The sequence below is a fragment of the Borostomias antarcticus genome (assembly GCF_949987555.1).
Source record: "Borostomias antarcticus genome assembly, chromosome: 11".
NCBI lineage: Eukaryota > Metazoa > Chordata > Actinopteri > Stomiiformes > Stomiidae > Borostomias > Borostomias antarcticus.
Window position 1 is genome coordinate 24695937 of NC_140244.1, and position 20648 is coordinate 24716584.

Consider the following 20648-nt stretch of genomic DNA (forward strand, 5'->3'; position numbering starts at 1 on the left):
TCTACCTCCCCCAGTACCCCTCCTCCTCCCCTCCTCTACCCCCCCCCCCCCCCCAGTACCCCTCCTCCTCCCCTCCTGTACCCCCCCCCCCCCCCCCTCACCTTCTTGCCTCCTGTGATCGCCACCTTCTGCAGCTTGCGGTAGCAGTACTTTGCATAAGTGCTGATTGGGAGTCCTGTAGAGACATACTGTAAGTTAACAGACAGAAATTCACCATGCACACACACACAAACACACGCGCACACACACACACACACACAGGACTACCAGCGCCTGTATCTCTGCCGCTGTGTGAAGGAGGGAGCGTTGCCGTGGAGACTCACCCTCCTCCCCCTCCCCCTCAGTGTCCTGTTTCCTCTTCTTCCTGGACTTGGATTTCTTCTTGTTCCTCACTTCCTGCTGCTCCGCTATGCGCTGCACAACTGGACACACACACACAGATCTGGTTAACTCTGAACTCTCTAGTTCGACCTTTGACCTTCTCTCCCCCCTCAGCTTTCCTCCCCCCCTCTCCTCTCCTCCTTACGTTCATCTACCCCCCCCCCACACACACACACACACACACACACACAGCTCAACTTTGTATCTTGTTTGAGTTGGATCAGGTCCTAGGTCTGTTTTCTGGTTATGTGCTTCTGACAAGACGGGGGCATCACCAGACCACTGGCTTGGATCACAACTATCTGATTAAACTGTCATCTAACTCTGCCACTGCAATCAACCCTGCTGCTCCAACTAACTCTGCCAACTCCAACTAACCCCCATCTCCATCTAACCCCCATCTCCAACTAACCCCCATCTCCATCTAACCCCCATCTCCATCTAACCCCCATCTCCATCTCACTCCCATCTCCATCTAACCCCCATCTCCATCTAACCCCCATCTCCATCTAACCCCCATCTCCATCTCACCCCCATCTCCATCTAACCCCCATCTCCATCTCACCCCCATCTCCATCTCACCCCCATCTCCAACTAACCCCCATCTCCATCTCACCCCCATCTCCATCTCACCCCCATCTATATCTAACCCCCATCTCCATCTAACCCCAATCTCCATCTAACCCCCATCTCCAACTAACCCCCATCTCCAACTAACCCCCATCTCCATCTAACCCCCATCTCCAACTCACCCCCATCTCCATCTAACCCCCATCTCCAACTAACCCCCATCTCCAACTAACCCCCATCTCCATCTAACCCCCATCTCCATCTAACCCCCATCTCCAACTAACCCCCATCTCCACCTAACCCCCATCTCCATCTAACCCCCATCTCCATCTAACCCCCATCTCCATCTCACCCCCATCTCCATCTAACCCCCATCTCCAACTAACCCCCATCTCCACCTAACCCCCATCTCCATCTAACCCCCATCTCCATCTCACCCCCATCTCCAACTAACCCCCATCTCCAACTAACCCCCATCTCCATCTAACCCCCATCTCCATCTAACCCCCATCTCCATCTAACCCCCATCTCCAACTAACCCCCATCTCCATCTAACCCCCATCTCCATCTAACCCCAATCTCCATCTCACCCCCATCTCCATCTAACCCCCATCTCCATCTAACCCCCATCTCCACCTAACCCCCATCTCCACCTAACCCCATCACCATCTCACCCCCATCTCCAACTAACCCCCATCTCCATCTCACCCCCATCTCCACCTAACCCCCATCTCCATCTAACCCCATCTCCATCTAACCCCCATCTCCACCTAACCCCCATCTCCACCCGGGGAATTGATGTTGCGATGGTCCAGACATACAAGGTAATAGGCTGGAATGGCCAGGAAACATCGAGGCCATCTACAAGAAGGTTCTTTCTTTCTTTCTTTCTTTCTTTCTTTCTTTCTTTCTTTCTTTCTTTCTTTCTTTCTTTCTTTCTTTCTTTCTTTCTTTCTTTCTTTCTTTCTTTCTTTCTTTCTTTCTTTCTTCCTTCCTTCCTTCCTTCCTTCCTTCCTTCCTTCCTTCCGTCCGTCCGTCCGTCCGTCCTTCCGTCCTTCCGTCCTTCCTTCCTTCCTTCCTTTTTTTCTGTCTGTCTGTCTGTCTCCAACTAACTCTGCTGCTCCAACTAACACTTCTATTCCAGCCTCCATTCATCAGCACTGTGCAGCCCTCATCTGTAAACACATGCAGCCCCTCAGACACACAGGGACTCACTGGTCTTGTCGTTGCTGGGCAGCAGGTGCTTGTAGATGTAGCCCTGCAGGTAGAGATGTAACGGTATGAACATTTCACATCACCATTATAGTGACCAAAATTATCACGGTTATCAGTATTATCACGGTACTGTTAAAATATGCTGAAAATTTTCAAAAACTACACTCTGAAAACATTTCACTAAGTTTTACATTAAAAACCACGAATATTTTTCAAATAGCAGCACTATGCTTTTTATGTTTGCATAAACATTAAAATAATGCGTCTTGGAGACTGTTGCTAGCTTTGGTTGATGCTGGACAGTATTTACAGTAGACCTTTTCAAAGCATGGTAATAGTGAACGCGGTTTTAGTGATCATTTTATCGCGATACATAGATTTGATTAAATGTATCTTTCATCTGCTGCTGCCATGTCGGCCAGATCTCCCCATCTCAATGGGACTTCCTGGTAAAATACTGCTTAAATATATATATTTATATAATTATATATAATATAATTATAATTCATAATGATCATTAAACCGGTTATTGTTGCATCCCTACCTGTAGGTAGTGTGTGAAGGAGGCGGAGGGGGAGAAGAAAGCCAGGCAGATGGCCAGCAGCTCCCAGCCGGCCTGCAGGCTGACCAGACGGGGGTTATCCGTGGTCTGCCTGACCAGCTGGACGTAGAGCTCGTCCCTCAGGCCCTGCGTGCTCCAGCTCCAGGTGACCAGGGTCAGCGCGGCGGCGCGCGGGGCCAGGCGAGAGGGGCGGTCCAGCATGTATACTTGAACTAGACGGAACATCTCGCACGCCTGCTTCCTGAGGGCGGGGGCGCAGCTCGCCAGCATGGGCTTCCGGATGGAGGCGGGGCTCCAGGAGAGCATGGAGGCCAGCGAGAGGCGGCGTCGGAAGATGCCGCGGGTGTGGACGCTGAGGTTCTGACCGGCCCACGCCTCCATGCTGCTGTCCGGTGGGGGGTGGATCCGGGGGGCGTAGGGGTACTGGTACGTTCCTCCTCCCCCCCCTCCAACACCCTCCCCCTCCCCCCTCTCCCCCACTCCCTGACATGTGCCCCTGGTGACCCCCTGCCCAGCGATGCCCACCGGTGGAGAGGGCTCCGTCTGGCTCTGGGCCTCCACACTTCCTGCCTGCAGATAAAGGGGAGGAGTCAGTCAGGCGCACGCCATGGTCAGATGGAAAAGTGAGATAATATTGCAATACCAGTGGGGTTCTGGTTGCTGTAATGTTGCTTTAACCCTGAGACAGACACACACACAACACACACAGCACACACACACCACACACACACAGCAAAACACACAAACTGGTTGTTTGGAAAAGGTCCCACATCGCCAGGATCCAGTCTGCCAGGACTTAATGCTACATTGACCGCTAATTACCTCCATCCTGGCCCCCCTTCTGGGGGGATAGAAAGCCTCAGATCCAGATTCAATTTGGCGTACACGTGTTTAGCTGAGAGTTTTGACACATTTGTATGCATTTAATTTCGTGTCCAACCTGCTTTGTTTTATAGTTATATATTATTTTGCAACCTTGCCTTAACCTGAGCGTCCGTGTTAAGATTGGTCTGTCATGGCCCCGCCTTCCTCAGTCCACTGCAGTCAACCACACAAACTAGCGAGGACACGATGTTAGCTTCTAGCTAGGACACGCTGTTAGCTTCTAGCTAGGACACGCTGTTAGCTTCTAGCTAGGACACGCTGTTAGCTTCTAGCTAGGACACGCTGTTTGCTTCTAGCTAGGCAGCTGTCTATACTGCAGAATGCTGGGAAGGATTGATTCAGCTTGATTGAATTAGCTAGTTGTGCTCATACAGTAGATAGCTAGATGAGATGAGAACCGAAGACCACCCTCTAAGTACCGGTAGGCTACGCTAATGTCACTGCACATGCTGACGACATGCATCCACGGGTCTGCGCTCGCCGCCTTCAACCTACAGTTAAATAAATCCTTGCTAATGATCAGGTTTGTTTGACAAAAGAGGCACTATACAGACCTATCCCGCTAATTACTTCTGTCTGGTAGTGCAAGACCCCCCTCGTTTTCCATTCTAGACAGGCATTCCGCATGGACAGGTTCAGTCATAGGACATGGCTGTGTGCCATGGTTATATATAAGCCGTGTGCTCTGGTTGGGCTGTAGGAGGCTCTGTTAGAAGCGCATGTGTGGCGCGGGTGAGGAGCGCCAGTGGAATGTTTTGACTTTCTAACAGGAAGCTCGCCGCTGCATTGTTCCTACGGCGACGCGGCAGGATGGAGGCGGCCATCTTAGGCTGAGGAGCCAGGAGGGAACTAGCCTTAATGACACGTGAACGTTATGCATGCAGGCACGCACACGCACACACACACACACACACACACAGCCAATACCTGAGAGGAGTTCTCTGGGGAGAGCACCTGGCTCGTCTCCGGCGAAGGCTTCTTCTCGCAGGTCTGCTTCTGACTCTCCGTTCCCTCCGCCGCCAGGAAGGGAGGGGCCAGATGGTCGTGCTTATCGGCAGACCGGGTCAGAGAGCAGTTACTGGACGCGGCGTCGTCCCGGCCCCCCGCTGGCCTGGCCAGGGCCTGCAGGCTGCAGTGGGGGTTGGAGCCCTCCGACAGCTGAGTGTCCAGACTGCCCCGGCTGCCCCTCTGCGCCAGGCGCTCGCTCAGGGCGCTCAGCTCGCCGCTGCTGCCCAGCGACCCCGGCCGGGCCACGCCCTCCAGCGCCCGTCTCCTCCTCCTCACGCTGGGGGAGGGGCCCGTGGAGTAGCCCGAGTCCTGATAGGTCACGGTGGCGGGCGCCGGGTATTCCTGATTGGCCAGGCTGTTCTGGCGGATGTGGCGCGCCTCCATGTTGGCGCACCTCCTGACGCTGGCCTCCAGGAGGCGCCACGACGCGGCCTTCTCCAGACTCAGCTCCCTGGTCTGGGGCTGGAGCTGGAGCTGAGGCTGGGGTTGGAGTTGAGGTTGGGGCTGGAGCTGAGGCTGGGGTTGAGGCTGGATCTGAGGCAGGGGCTGGGGCTGGGGTGGGGGTTGGGGCTCGGGTTGCGTATGGGACTGGACCTCGGTCAGAACATGGTCCGGGGAAGGACAGCGTAGCGGGTCGGGATCCGGGGCTTGAGTGGGCGTCGGCGGCGCGGTCAGCGCGGGCGAGGGGGGGGGCAGGAAGGAGGGGGGGAGGTGGTAGACGGCGGCCTTGTGGACGGACGGCTCCACGTTGACCATGTGTTTGATGCACTCCCGCCCGGCGGGGCTGTACTCCGTATCGGACGGGTTGCGCCGGTGTCGGCGGACCCCCTGGGGGGCCGCGTACTGCAGCAGCCGGGGGTGGGCCAGCAGGTCCCGGGGGGGCTTGTCGTAGATGGGGGGCTCCTTGGGAGGTTCGTCGTAGATGGGGGGGCAGGCCTTCCTCGGGAAGGGGGCGTTTTTCGGCTCCATCTTTCCCGGGGGGCGGGGTCTGTCGAAGGCGGTGGGGTGGTCGGGGCTCCCGGGGCGGGGGAGGGGGAGGAGCCGGGCGCTAGCGAGGACGGCCGATTGGTTTCTGTCCACGCTGTTGACCTTGACCAACATGGCGGCCTTGGAGCCTGGAGCAGGCTGCCATCTCTGCAACGTCTCTCTGGAACACACACGCGCACCCACACGCCCACACACACACACACACACACACACACACACACACATATACAGTACCACGCACACGCACGTGCACACACACACACACACACATACAGTACCACGCACATGCACGTGCACACACACACACACACACACACACACACACACACACACACACACACACACACACAGTTCAGCTGTATGATTGGAACAGAAGAATTACCCCAGGGGAAGAAAGAGTTAACCTGACTGAGAGAAGGTCACAATGAAAACAATAGAAACAAACCCTGACTCAGCTTCACACACACACACACACACAGACACACACACACACACGCACGCACACACTCTTTCCAGAACATTATGCAGTGTTTGTGGGAGAAACAGGAGAATAGTTTTTCCACATCAGTTGCTCCGCTGGGGAAACAGGAATCTAACAACTCTGGCAGCGATGCAATCTTTCCTGCCAACCGCTCTGTTTACCACCTCGCTAACACCACACTACACAACACTACACAACACTACACTACACACAACAACCGCTCTGTTTACCACCTCGCTAACACCACACTACACAACACTACACAACACTACACTACACACAACAACCGCTCTGTTTACCACCTCGCTAACACCACACTACACAACACTACACCACACTACACAACACTACACTACACACAACAACCGCTCTGTTTACCACCTCGCTAACACCACACTACACAACATTACACAACACTACACTACACACAACAACCGCTCTGTTTACCACCTCACTAACACCACACTACACAACACTACACAACACTACACTACACACAACAACCGCTCTGTTTACCACCTCGCTAACACCACACAACACTACACAACACTACACTACACAACACTACACAACACTACTCAACACTACACTACACACAACAACCGCTCTGTTTACCACCTCGCTAACACCACACTACACAACACTACACAACACTACATAACACTACACTACACAACACTACACAACACTACACTACACTACACAACACCACACTACACTACACAACACTACATAACACAACACTACACAACACTACACAACACAACACTACACAACACTACACAACACAACACTACACAACACTACACTACACAACACTATACTACACAACACTACACAACACAACACAACACTACACAACACTACACAACACTACACAACACAACACAACACAACACTACACAACACAACCGCTCTGTTTACCACCTCACTAACACCACACTACACTACACAACACAACACTACACTACACACAACAAAACACTACACAACACTACACTACACAACACAACACTACACTACACACAACAAAACACTACACAACACTACACTACACAACACAACACTACACACAAAAAAACACTACACAACACTACACTACACAACACTACAACACAACACTCACTATACTACATCCTGTACGCTACACCACACCACACTACACAACACAACACTACACTACACTACACTACACTACACTACACAACACAACACTAAACAACACTACACCACACTACACCACACTACACCACACTACACAACACTACACACCACTACACAACACCACACAACACAACACTACACAACACTACACTACACAACACTACACAACACTACACAACACTACACAACACTACACAACACAACACTACACTACACTACACTACACAACACTACAACACAACACTCACTATACTACATCCTGTACGCTACACCACACCACACTACACAACACAACACAACACAACACTACACTACACTACACTACACTACACTACACTACACTACACTACACAACACAACACTACACTACACTACACCACACTACACAACACAACACTACACCACACCACACAACACAACACTACACTACACAACACAACACAACACTACACTACACTACACAACACTACACTACACTACACAACACTACACAACACTAAACAACACTACACCACACTACACCACACTACACCACACTACACTACACAACACTACACTACACTACACTACACAACACTACACAACACTACACACAACAAAACACTACACTACACAACACTACACACAACACTACACAACACTACACTACACACAACACTACACAAAACAACACACAACACAATACTCACTACATCCTGTACGCTACACTACACCACACTACACAACACTACACTACACAACACAACACTACACACAACACTCACTATGTTACCACACTACACAACACTACACACAACACAACACTCACTACATCCTGTACGCTACACTACACCACACTACACACAACACAACACAACACACAACACTCACTATGTTACATCCTGTAGGCTACACTACACCACACAACACAACACTACACTGCGTTTAGTACTGCAGTGCACCGCACAACAATATACAACCCTGTATTACACTGCACCTCATTACACAACCCGATCACAGCCTGTCACAACACACAACCCATTTTGATGAATAATGCAATCATTTCAATTGCTAAAATTGTGCAGGTTATGATGTCTGTTATTATCATGCAGCATAAAGTTATCAAATTATTCACTGTGATTACATTTCTGATTTAAAGAGCAAAGGTTTTACATTTATGACAAGTTATTACTGTACATCGCAGCGATATTTTCCCCTTATCTTCTGTTACGAGCCTCTACCCCCCCCCCCCCCCTGACCAGCCAAGCCTCCGCCAGCCGGCTGAAGAAGTTTCCAGACCTGCGTATCCAGGGCAGGCGTCCCGTTGTGCCTCTACCACGCTTACAGCTCTGCTGCTCCGCTAGGCTAGTCCTCCCAGACTACCACCAACGTGTGTGTGAGGGAGAGAGAGAGAAGCAAGGAGAGAGGAGTGAGGAGAGAGAGAGAGAGACTAGGGAGGAGAGAGAGAGAGGAAGGAGTGAGGGGAAGGCAGCAGTGGCCGTTTCCTGTGCGTTACAGTAGCTGGAATGTTCCTGCCTCGCCTTTCTGCTTCCCTCTCCCGGACTCGCTCTCTCTCTCTCAGCCTCCTTCTCACCTCTCCCCGGCCTCTCTCCTCTTCCAGCCTCCTTATCAACTCCCCCGGCCTCCCCCGCAACTCGCCCTCTCACCCCACCTCTCGCCCTCTCACTGTAACACTGTGACTGTATCACTACAATGTGTTTTGTGTCGGTTGCTCAGCCTGTGTGTGTTTGTGTAGGGTATGATAGAGGAACCCAGATGGTGTTTATATGACGCAAGTCAACAGTCCTAACCCTAACCTATTAGCATGGTTGTCCCCGCCAGAGGCATGCTGGGACAGCGCGGGCCCTGAGAACAGAGGGGTGTCCTGAGGGAACGCCCGTCGCTACACACAGCACAACAGGAAGTAGCAGCAGCCCTTCGCATTAGAGCGAGCTTCATATGATTGGACACAGTTTAGTGACAGTCTCGCAGGCCAGAGCCTTGTTTGGACAGCCCATGGTGAAGGTTTGGCAGGTCTGTGTTGTGATTGGCTGCTGCCCACTGCCCCTCCCCCTGGTGGCAGCTGTCAGAGTGGGTAGTGTGTAAGGGGGCAGACATGGGTTGAAATACTATTTCAGATAGTTTCAAATGAAACAAGGAACACTACAGTATGTTGTTCCCCACAAGTTATGCGTCGGCCCTTGTGGCAATGAAGCAGCAGAAACGTGAGGTTAGGATCCATGCGCAGCTTTATTCTGCTGATGGATTTGAAACATGCTGCTCCCCCCCTTCCATTAGACAAGCAACCTCCGTTGACGGTTTTACGAGGCAGCTCAAAACGTACTTGTATGACCTGTGACCTTCTATGACCATATTACTGTGAATATACAGGCAACTCATTACATACTAGAAAAGGTCACTCGGAGAGCACATGCCACCGCCCGTGATGCATGTCGCAGCATGTACAGATCAAATCAGATTTTCATTGAATACTTATTTTTTTAAGTTCCCATGGGGATTATTGAAGTGCAACTACTACTGCCTCTGTAGGAAAAGCCCACACCAAGGCCAACCAGAGGCTGCCATGGCAAAATAAAATAACAACTAGCTAGCTAGCTAGATATGACAGGGCCAACAGCAGTAATCTAGCTAGCTAGATATGACAGGACCAACAGCAGTAATCTAGCTAGCTAGATATAACAGGACCGACAGCAGTAATCTAGCTAGCTAGATATAACAGGAGCGACAGCAGCATCGAAAACTGCTTAAACAAGACCCATTTAATATATTCTGTGAAATTCAAGGACTACAACTAATAATAACTGTACCCACAATGCACCTAACCTCTACACTAACAAATGAGAATACTAAAATGTAGAACAAGGATTACACAAGATAGGAATCTCTTCAAACTGTAAACTCTGCGGGTTTGGAAAGTAGAAGAGCCCCTGAGTAGAACAGACTAAAGCTTTACTGAGAAAACTTTTGTTTTTAGTGTACAAATCAAAATGTATCGGCAATGGGAAAAATGGACTGTGGCTAGCGCCCCCTAGTGGTAGGCTCTGGTCATCTCTTGTAACAGACGAACTAAGGAACGAATGAACGAACAGATACCAACCGATCTACTCTAATAGTGATCAAGAAACACTTACGTATTTCAAAGGATTTGCGCGCGAGCACAAACACACGCACACACACACACACACACACACACACACACACACACACACACACACACACACACACACACACACACACACATTATTTATTGTCCTCTTGCCTCCAGAGAGTTAGAGTTGGATGGAGACAGCTGGAGAGTTGGAGTAAGGGAGAGATAGAATGCAAGAGAGAAAGAGAGAGAGATAGAATACAAGGGAGAAAGAGAGATAGAATGCAAGAGAGAAAGAGAGATAGATAGAAGGCAAGGGAGAAAGAGAGAGATATAATGCAAGAGAGAAAGAGAGATAGATAGAATGCAAGGGAGAAAGAGAGGGAAGGAGGGTTGAAAAGTGAGAGAGTTGGAAGGAGTGTTGAAGTGTGTGTGAGAGAGAGAGAGAGAGAGAGAGGGAGAGAGAGAGAGAGAGAAGGAGAAACACAGGATGAGAGAAAGGGAGGGAGGGAGGGAAGTACGGAGAGCTGGAGAGATGGGGAGTGGTGGGAAAAGTGGGCGGAGACCTGGTAGAGAAGAGATGTGTCATGGGAAAGCAGAACAGGGGACTTGGAATGACAGCAGAGTTCCTGGTTCAGAATGCGTTTGCTATGCAGACGCGCTCCGCCAGGATCCTCGCTTACATACATGAAGTATATTTCAGATGTGTGGAATGTGACAGCATGCACAACAGACCCTAGAGTACACACACACACACACATGCACGCACAAACAAACAAATACACACACACACACATGCGCACGCATACATGCACACAAACACACACACACATACACACACATACATACACACACTCAATAGAGGGTTGTGTTTATAAGTCCAGTTACAGAGAGCTGTCAATCATCCAGGAGTTCTGGAATCGGACTGGCAAGTTTTTGGTGGGCGGGGCTTGGGATATGGTGGGACCATATTAGGCCATGTGGTACCGCTGTGTCAGAGGTAGAGCAACACACACACACACACACACACACAATCACTTACTCACACACACACACACACACACACACACACACACACACACACACACACACACGCAGGGGGTAGAGTATGACTGATTTAGTGAGTGTGCCAATGTCATGTTCTTGCACTCTAAGATAACTCTCCCCTGTTCTCATCCCCCATGCACTTTGCACTTTTAGACTTCCGACTTTTATTGTTGTTATTGTTACACATAGTCCTGTATGTTTTATTGTAATTCTGTCCTGTTGTTTGTAACTTAGTGTAACGAGTGCTGAATGATTGTGAACAGGTCACACTTGAAAATGAGTCCTCTGAACTCAACGTGTTTTTTACCTGTATAAATAAAGGTTAAATAAAAAATGACTGGCAGTGTTTACTGAGGGAGGTGGAAGTGGGAACAGGACCGTGGGCGTCAGAGCATGACCGGGTGACCGGGGTTCTCCGTGACTAACACACTCACTACAGTCTGCAGGAATCTGTGTGTGTGTGTGTGTGTGTGTGTGCGCGCTTCTGTGTGTGTATGTGCTTGTGCATATGTGTGTGCTTGTATGTGTGTGTGTGCTTGTGTGTGTGCTTTTGTGTGTGTGTGCGCTTTTGTGTGTGTGCTTGTATGTACAGGTATGTGTGTGCTTGTGTGTACTTGTATGTGTGTGTGTGTGCTTGTATGAGTGTGTGTGTGTGTGCTTGTATGTACAGGTATGTGTGTGCTTGTGTGTACTTGTATGTGTATGTGTGTGCTTGTACGTGTGTGTGTGTGTGTATGTGTGTGTGCTTGTGTGTACCTGTATGTGTGTGTGTGTGTGTGTGTATGTGTGACTACAGACTGAGACTGAGACATTCCGCTCTGCAGATCCCTCTGGAATAACCCCCCCCCCCTGACTGGATCAGATCAGATCACACACACACACACACAAACAGGATGTGTGGCGGTAAACAGCTGGGGTGTGAGACCGTACCTGGAGTCTGTGACGTCTCTCTGCCCTCCCGACGGGGTCTCCCTCCCCCCGTAGTCAGGGGCCGGGCCAGGGGGGCCGGGCCCCTTGAGACCGTGCGCGGGGGCCTGCGGTCTGTGAGCGCGCGTCGGGGCCGGCGGCGGCGCGTGTGTGTGTGCGCGCGCGTGCGTCTGAGAGCTTCTCTTCATGGCCTGCAGCTGCGCCAGGGGCAGAATGTCGCCCGCGAGAGGGCGGTGCCACACCGTCTGCTGGGTGGAGCTATTGTAGTAGTAGAACCGCCCCGATTGGCTGTCGAACAGCTCCCACCACTGGTTGCCGTCCGCCTGCCGGACCGCCACGCCCGCCGGCGCCCGCCAGCCGCACTCCCCGGACGCCAGGTCCACGAACATCCTCCAGCCCGGCTCCACCAGCTCCACCCAGTCACTGCTGACACATGGGAGATGGAGTTCGAGAGGTTGCTGACGGGACTACAAAACAGGACTACAGTCAGGAAGGGTGTGAGCGTGCTGCGTCAGCGCCAGCAGCCTATTCTGTTGTGTGAACAACAGGTGAGGCTACTGATGGACTGCGATGGATGCGCACACACACGCACACACACACACACACACACACTTACACACAAACACTCACACACGTTGCACGCAGGCATTCACACACACACACACACACACACACACACACACACACACACACACACACACACAATTGCAGGCGCTCAAACACACTCCGTCTAAGAGGGAGGCAGTGAGAGTGATCTCCTATTTCTGTCGTCCGGGGTGACCACAGGTCACATGACCCACCCTCCACAGCAACTGGGGAAAAAAAAAACGTTTGAGGAGCTGGACGAGAGGAAGAAACCATGTGAACCACTGAGAACAAAGCCTGCTGGGATGAACTGAGAACTGAAGACCACAGAACAATAATCTACATGTCCTGGGAGGAGAGAGAGAGAGGGGGAGGGAGAGGGGGGGGGGGGAGAGAAAGAGGGGGAGGGAGAGAGAGGGGGGGGGAGAGAGAGAGAGAGAGAGAGAGGGAGGGAGGGAGGGAGAGAGAGAGGGGGAGGGAGAGAGAGAGGGAGAGAGGGAGGGAGGGAGAGAGAGAGGGGGAGGGAGAGAGAGAGGGAGAGAGGGAGGGAGGGAGAGAGAGAGAGAAGGGGTGGAGGGAGGGAGAGAGAGAGAGAGAGGGATAGAGAGAGAGAGAGAGAGAGAGGGGGGGGGGGAGCAGGGGTTAATAATGTGCTTTTCTTAGCCGGGTGTAGGGGAGGAGGATGAGGAGGGGAGGAGGAGGAGGGGGGGGGGGAGAAGGAGGAGAAGAAGGAGGAGGAGGGGGACGAGGGGGTGTCGTGTGTCCACAGCGACAGGGCTCACCTGTTCCCCTCACTTGGCAGAGTAAGTAAACACAGGAGCCCGACTCCTGACCGGCCGACGTGAGCCACGGCTCTGCAAGCAATTACCTGGGTGTCTGGCTATGCCTTTCCTGCCTTGCCTGCCTGTCTGTCTGTCTACACCCCCACCCCCAAACACGCACACACACACACACACACACACACACACACACGCCCCAAGGTCCTTACACCCTAACCCCTAACACACACTCATAGCCCCTAATATTGCTAGCCTCCAGACACCAGCCACTAGCCACTGGCGTCTAGCTCCAGGCCTGTACTTCTTAGCCAATGAGGATCCAAGGCCAGCGTCTCACAACTGGTCTCTGAAACAGGAGACGCGACTCTACATCTTATGTCTAGTCATGTCCAAACACGAGCAATATCACCTGTCCGTTCCATTCACTTATGTATGTATGTGTGTGTGTGTGTGTGTGTGTGTGTGTGTGTGTGTGTGAGAGTGTATGTGTGTGTGTGTGTGTGTGTGTGAGTGTATGTGTGTGTGTGTGTGTGTGTGTGTGTGGTATGTGTGTGTGTGGTATATGTGTGTGTGTGTGTGTGTGTGTGTGTGTATGTGCGTGTGTGTGTGCACAGTAGGCAAGACTCTGGCAGGTTTAGACGTCTTGTTCTTGCATGGAGAATGAATTAACCTTCCCAGATCTGTCTCTGGGGGCCTGGGAGGAACAGTGGAACACTATCCCCACACAACCTCTTCTGGGGGGGGGGGGGAGAGAGAGAGAGAGAGAGAGAGAGAGAGAGAGAGAGAGAGACCATAGAGAAGTTTCCAGGCTTTCACGCTCTGCAGAGAGAGAGAGCGCCTTTCCTACAATCACAGTGTTACAATCACAGAGAGCGGGACGATAGAGAAGTTTCCAGGCTTTGACGCTGGCGTTGCAGAGAGCGAGTGTTTCATCACACGGTCATCACTGCTCCCACTCACTCCCTCTGTCTGTCTGTAGCACTGATACGAAGTTCCTTTATCAGATCGGTATCATCCCGGTATTAGAACTCGGGATTCGCCGCCCGGGATGACGTCACATCCCAGCTGAATGCGTCCCAGAAACAAAACGTGAAAAACCCACTTTCGCCCCATCTTTGTAGTTCTGGCCAAGTTAGCCGTTGTTAGCATGTTGATAACGCCGAACGATGCTATTTTGCGCGTACGAACTTCGTAGCAATATTGTTTACTGATAGATGTTGGACTGTATTATGTGTACGACGGATTTAATGAGACACAAATAATACAGAAGTGCTAATAAACAGCCTCATTAGAGATATCACTTATTGTTGATGCACAGAGCAGCCATCTTGATTGAGGTTGGGATGGATTTTTTATCCCAAGTAAACTGGCAGAAATCCCGAGTTCGGGTGACGTATTGATGACAACGTTGACGTCGAACCCAGGAATCCCGATGTTTCTGATACAAATGGAACGCGGCATGAGCCCCCTGCCTCTCTCTAGTCCAGTCTGCTCTCTCTCTCTGTCTCTCTCTAACCCAGCCTGCTCTCTCTCTCTGTCTCTCTCTAACCCAGCCTGGTCTCTCTTTCTCTTTAACCCAGCCTGGTCTCTCTCTCTCTCTCTCTCTCTCTCTCTCTAACCCAGCCTGGTCTCTCTGTCTCTCTCTCTAACCCATCCTGGTCTCTCTTTGTCTCTCTCTAACCCATCCTGGTCTCTCTTTGTCTCTCTCTAACCCAGCCTGGTCTCTCTGTCTCTCTCTCTAACCCATCCTGGTCTCTCTTTGTCTCTCTCTAACCCAGCCTGGTCTCTCTGTCTGTCTCTCTCTAACCCAGCCTGGTCTCTCTCTCTGTCTCTCTCTAACCCATCCTGGTCTCTCTCTCTCTCTCTAACCCATCCTGGTCTCTCTCTCTCTCTCTAACCCAGCCTGGTCTCTCTCTCTCTCTCTAACCCAGCCTGCTCTCTCTCTCTGTCTCTCTCTAACCCAGCCTGGTCTCTCTCTCTCTAACCCAGCCTGGTCTCTCTCTCTCTAACCCAGCCTGGTCTGTGGTCTCTCTTGTCTGTCTCTCTCTAACCCAGCCTGGTCTCTCTCTCTCTAACCCAGCCTGGTCTGTGGTCTCTCTGTCTCTCTCTCTCTAACCCAGCCTGGTCTGATGTCTCTCTTGTCTGTCTCTCTCTAACCCAGCCTGGTCTCCCTCTCTCTAACCCAGCCTGGTCTCTCTGTCTGGTCCCTGTCTGGCTGCATCTCCAGGACTCAGAGCTCAGAGACCCAGCAGGTCCAGAGTCCCAGAGGACCGACCCGGTTCCGGGACCGGCGCTCTGACATGAACAGGCTTCCCCCGGTTTCCCAGCGAAGACAATCCCACATGCTGCCATGGACAACACTGGGCCCGGAGGAGAGGAGGGAGGGGACGAGGGCTGAGGAAGGAGGAGAGGGAGGACAGGAGGGAAGGAGAGAGGGATAGGAAGGAAGAGGAAGAGAGGAGAGAGGGGGAGGAGTGAGGAGATGATGGGGGGGGGGTTTCCATTTTAACAGATAGTGCACCTGTCTTCTCAACATCTCTCACATGTTTAAAGCCCCTCGCTCCTTGTAGGGCTGATCTCTCTTATAGTCGGAGGAAGAGAGAGAGGAGGAGACACCAGCAGGTCGCTACATTACTCATTACTATCCCCCTGATATCATTAGCAAGCCCCTCCCTGCTTGGCTGGCACCCGGCTGCCTGAGCTCCACCCTGCTGGGAGTGCTGGAGGGCAGCTGGGGCATGCGTAACGAGCAGCCCTCTGACTGGGAGTCAAATCTGTTTCAGAAGCATGCTGGTCAAGATCAGACACGTCCCCCCGGGCTGCACCCACATCTTAACCTGACTCTGAGTCTCGCCAGACGGGCTGACTGGGGAGTAATACTGACTCCTCAACACAAATATTACATCTACATTTCAAAGGCTACAGTGGAATATTGGCCTTTGACTAGACAGAGATAATGTAGTACAGTATAACAAACCAAATGCTTAATCTAGCTGGAATTGTGTACTTGTAATGTTGAGAATGGTGTCATGTCTAGAATAACCATGTTAGAACACTTGGTATAACAACTTAGGCCAATTATCTGAATGCCATAACAACATAGAGCCTATGTGAGTGACATTGTCGCTCATCTTTTCATGAGAATACAGTGGGTAAGATGGTTGACTACAGTAGGCTAGCACACAAACACGCTCAGGCAGGCTCAACATAAAGTTTCCATTAATTATCCAGCCTTGTAGAGCTTCAGTAGCCTACTAGTAGGCCTAAAAAGCATAGTCAGCAACAATGCTATGTCTGTCATTGAGACAGGAGAACACAAACTATCACAAAACTCATTCTGAACAGTCGAGTATGAAAGATACTCGCGCCGACAGTAACTTGTACAGTAATAACTCACACAGCCTACCTTTTCTCGGCCATTTTGCTCACATAGTACAAGCGGAAAGTTGGGATACGATCAGCGAGCGTACAGTAGTAGATCCCTGTCGGAGTGAGAGTACAGTACACTACCACGTACCCAGGGCGCTGTTGAGCTCTGTCTCGGTGAGTCAGACTGCCTTCCCCTCCCTCCCTGAAGCTGGGATGTAACCTGATCTCGGTAGCCCGTCGGGCTGTTCGTGTCTTTGTGATCGCTCTCTCCGTCAAAGTTAACCAAGAGAAGAGCGCCATCTAGCGCCAAGATCACGAGTTACACTTCCGTCGGCACCTACTACACATTCTAAGGAGAAATTTAGCTCAAACTAATTTTTGAGATGCTGCGATGCCGATAAATATGTAGTCTGCTACTTCACACATTCCGATATTTTTACTTTTAGGCTACTGCAACCAGTAGCCCCGCCGGTGACAAAGTCATAGTGGTTCTATCACAGTTACCTAGTTATATCTATATACCATTATATCACAGTTACCTAGTTATATCTATATACCATTCTATCACAGTTACCTAGTTATATCTATATACCATTATATCACAGTTACCTAGTTATATCTATATACCATTATATCACAGTTACCTAGTTATATCTAGTGCATTCGAGCAACTGGGGGCTGAGAAACATCCGAATTTGCGACGAGGAAGTGCGAGTTCATGCGGTGTTTTATTTAATCATTCCTAGCAAGTCGCAATTCGCCACCTCCCAGTTATAAACGAACGCACCATAACTATCAGCTGGTATGAGGTTTAGCAACGATAAACATTGCTATTGGGCACATTGTTATTGTAAACAGGTTTCTGTAATAGCAAACATCCTAAATGTGGTCCTCAACTGAGATAAGACAGCAGGTTTCTGTAATGAGGCCCTAATGTCTCAGGATTGTGTTCTCCAAGTCATACGTTCCATACTTTTCTGAGTGAAATACACTTCAGAAATCCTTCTTAGTGTAGAACCCTACTAGATAATGCGGTGAAGCGTACTGATGTTTCCAGAAGCCTTTTATTGTTCAGCCGTCCTTATATTGAACACAATGCCTTCCATGCAGTTTCCTCAAGAAACACATAAGAGCTACAGGAGAGATGATGGAAATAAAATGAGCTCTTACAACATACAAACTTAAACGGTAGACCATATCAATTGGTGTATAAGAAAGCTCGCATTACCGTCGCGTTACAGCCATTCATTTCAACTACATCTAACACCAGGAGCTAACATCAGCATGCCATTGCGGTAGAAATGCATCAATTGAATTAAATACTTCTTAACAGTTAGATGGAAACAAATCACACAACAAACAATACCTTGTTCCCGTTCCAGCTAGGTGCTTAATGGGTTACAGGTAACAAAAATGTTACAGGGAGCAAATACAGAAGGTTAGTTTACCAAAGTAAAGGTCTCATAATATGAACAAACCAAAAAACAGCACTAAGAAAAATAAAGGCTTGCAGGAAGTAACTACTTAATAAATAGTCCTCACTAAGGGTTATTTACAACATGAATGAGAAATGGGTAATTTTCAATAGTATACAGTAGGGTGCTCCTACATCCATAGCACTGGTCTCCAAACGGTCTTCATCAAAACTATGTTTTGGTTGGGTTCTCTATTCAGGGACTGAGGTGGGCCTAATGTTAACGGAACGAGAAGCCAAACCGTATTGTCAGCACTTTGAGGTTGTGTCTCAAAGAAGGCTACTTTATGAACAGAATAACAGGACCCGGGGGCTTTAATCGGCCACACGACACCGCTCTCTCTCATGGGATCATGGGCTGTGCACTCGGGGGTCAGGAGCGCATGCGCGCCTCTGTCTTGGGCTCCTTTCAAATCCTACTGCTAGCCTACGAGTAGTCTTCAAAATAACAAAACGCCCTTGAATATGAATGATTCATAGAGAGCGATTACTCTTTATTTAATTTCGCCAATAATGCCTATCCATCTCTATCGAAAACGTGGACAACGACTGGATTTAACGGACTGATTATCCGACCAGCCTTTTAAGCGCACCTATTTATTTCTGAATGTGGGGGTGTATTAAATAAGGGGTATCGTTGGGTCTCAAGCAAAAAGAAAATAGCTTAAATCTATTTAAATCTAGTATACATTTATTTCAATTAGCTGGCCGCCTGGACTAGCCGTCAAGTCAGTGTTGCCTCTGTGACGTGTACACGTTGTTACGCCGTAGTGCCCGTGATGTCACAGACCGGATAGAATTATATCCGGTCTGTGACATCACGGGCACTACGGCGTAACGTGTACACGTCACAGCGGCAAGGTACATATCCTGCTGTAACAAGTGGACAAGCCTCAGTGCGGTGTTTGCGATGAATGGAACATGTTGCTAAAGATCTATCTTTGCCAATATGTTCGCTAGTGTAATAACTGATCTTTTTAGAACCCGAGAGAGGGTGCCAATTTCATGTAGAGCTGCAAACCAAGGTCCTGAGGCGACGCCCTTTCAGACCCCGTTCCTGGATCTTGATGTGAAACTCCTCTACACGGTAGTTTTCTGCACGGTAGTTTTTATTGCGCTCTATGTGATCCTGATCGCGCTTTGGCTATTAGATAAATGGAGAAATCGCCAGCTGGACAGTGTGACAGCCCGGTGCATGCGTGCATGCGAGCCATTGGGACTGCATGCGAAGATGCATGCAAGCTATTGGGACTGTCCAGGACAAGACGATCCAGGTTCTGACTCCTATGATCCGGGGGGCTGTGGACAAGACCCGGTGTCTGAGATGAGTTCATTTCACACAGCCCCGTCTGTCACCAGTTCATTTGTCACAGCCCCGTCTGTCACTGGTTCATTTGACACAGCCCCGTCAGTCACTGGTTCATTTGACACAGCCCCGTCTGTCACTGGTTCATTTGACACAGCCCCGTCCTCCTCCAAGTTCTCTCTGCGTCGGAGGCTCTTTCGCAAGAAGTGGGAGGGAGTCTATCAAGGGGCGGCCATTTCCACCTCGGACTCTATGGTTAAGAGGGCTCCTGACACAGCTCCATCTGACACAGCTCCATCTGTCAGTCCACCACTTTCCATGACCAGGACCAGTAGAGGAGACAGCCCCGCTAGCGCCTTATCCACCCCCATGGCATCTAGTGGTGTGCTGGTAAAGGACCAATCTGAGCCGGACACTCCACGATCACCCGAGCCCCACTGGAGACGAGATCTGGAGCTCTCTCGGCGTCGGAGGCTCATTTGTAAGGAGTGGGAAGAAGTCTGTGAAGGAGCGACCACTTCTACCTCGGACTCTCTTATGAAGAGGGTACGTGATACAGCCCTGTCTGTAACAGGTCCATCTGTCAGTCCACCACTCTCTATGACTAGGACCAGTAGAGGACACAGCCCCGCTAGCCACCTATCCATGAACAAGGTTTTTAGTGGTGTGGTGGTAAAGGGACAATCTGAGCTGGACGTACCACGATCGCCCACGGCCCACTGGAAGCGAGATCTGGAGCTCTCTCTGCGTCAGAGACTCTTTCGCAAGAAGTGGGAGGGAGTCTATCAAGGGGCGGCCATTTCCACCTCGGACTCTATGG

At 50.5% G+C, this 20648-nt stretch overlaps 1 protein-coding gene across 1 annotated transcript in view; it reads right to left on the reverse strand.

The window, feature by feature from the left end:
* The window catches only part of LOC311315528 (uncharacterized protein), a 23634-nt gene extending 6512 nt beyond the window's left edge, over positions 1-17122 (reverse strand). Inside the window, exons 1-8 of the mRNA XM_084446198.1 lie at positions 17086-17122; positions 12319-12741; positions 4541-5768; positions 3217-3298; positions 2711-3174; positions 2167-2209; positions 324-422; positions 102-175 (exon numbers count right to left, since the gene is read on the reverse strand). Coding sequence (XP_084302324.1) covers positions 102-175; positions 324-422; positions 2167-2209; positions 2711-3174; positions 3217-3298; positions 4541-5768; positions 12319-12741; positions 17086-17099 — 2427 coding nt within the window. The 5' untranslated portion in view covers positions 17100-17122. The remainder of the gene's footprint in view (positions 1-101; positions 176-323; positions 423-2166; positions 2210-2710; positions 3175-3216; positions 3299-4540; positions 5769-12318; positions 12742-17085) is intronic.
* Positions 17123-20648: the final 3526 nt, after the last annotated feature.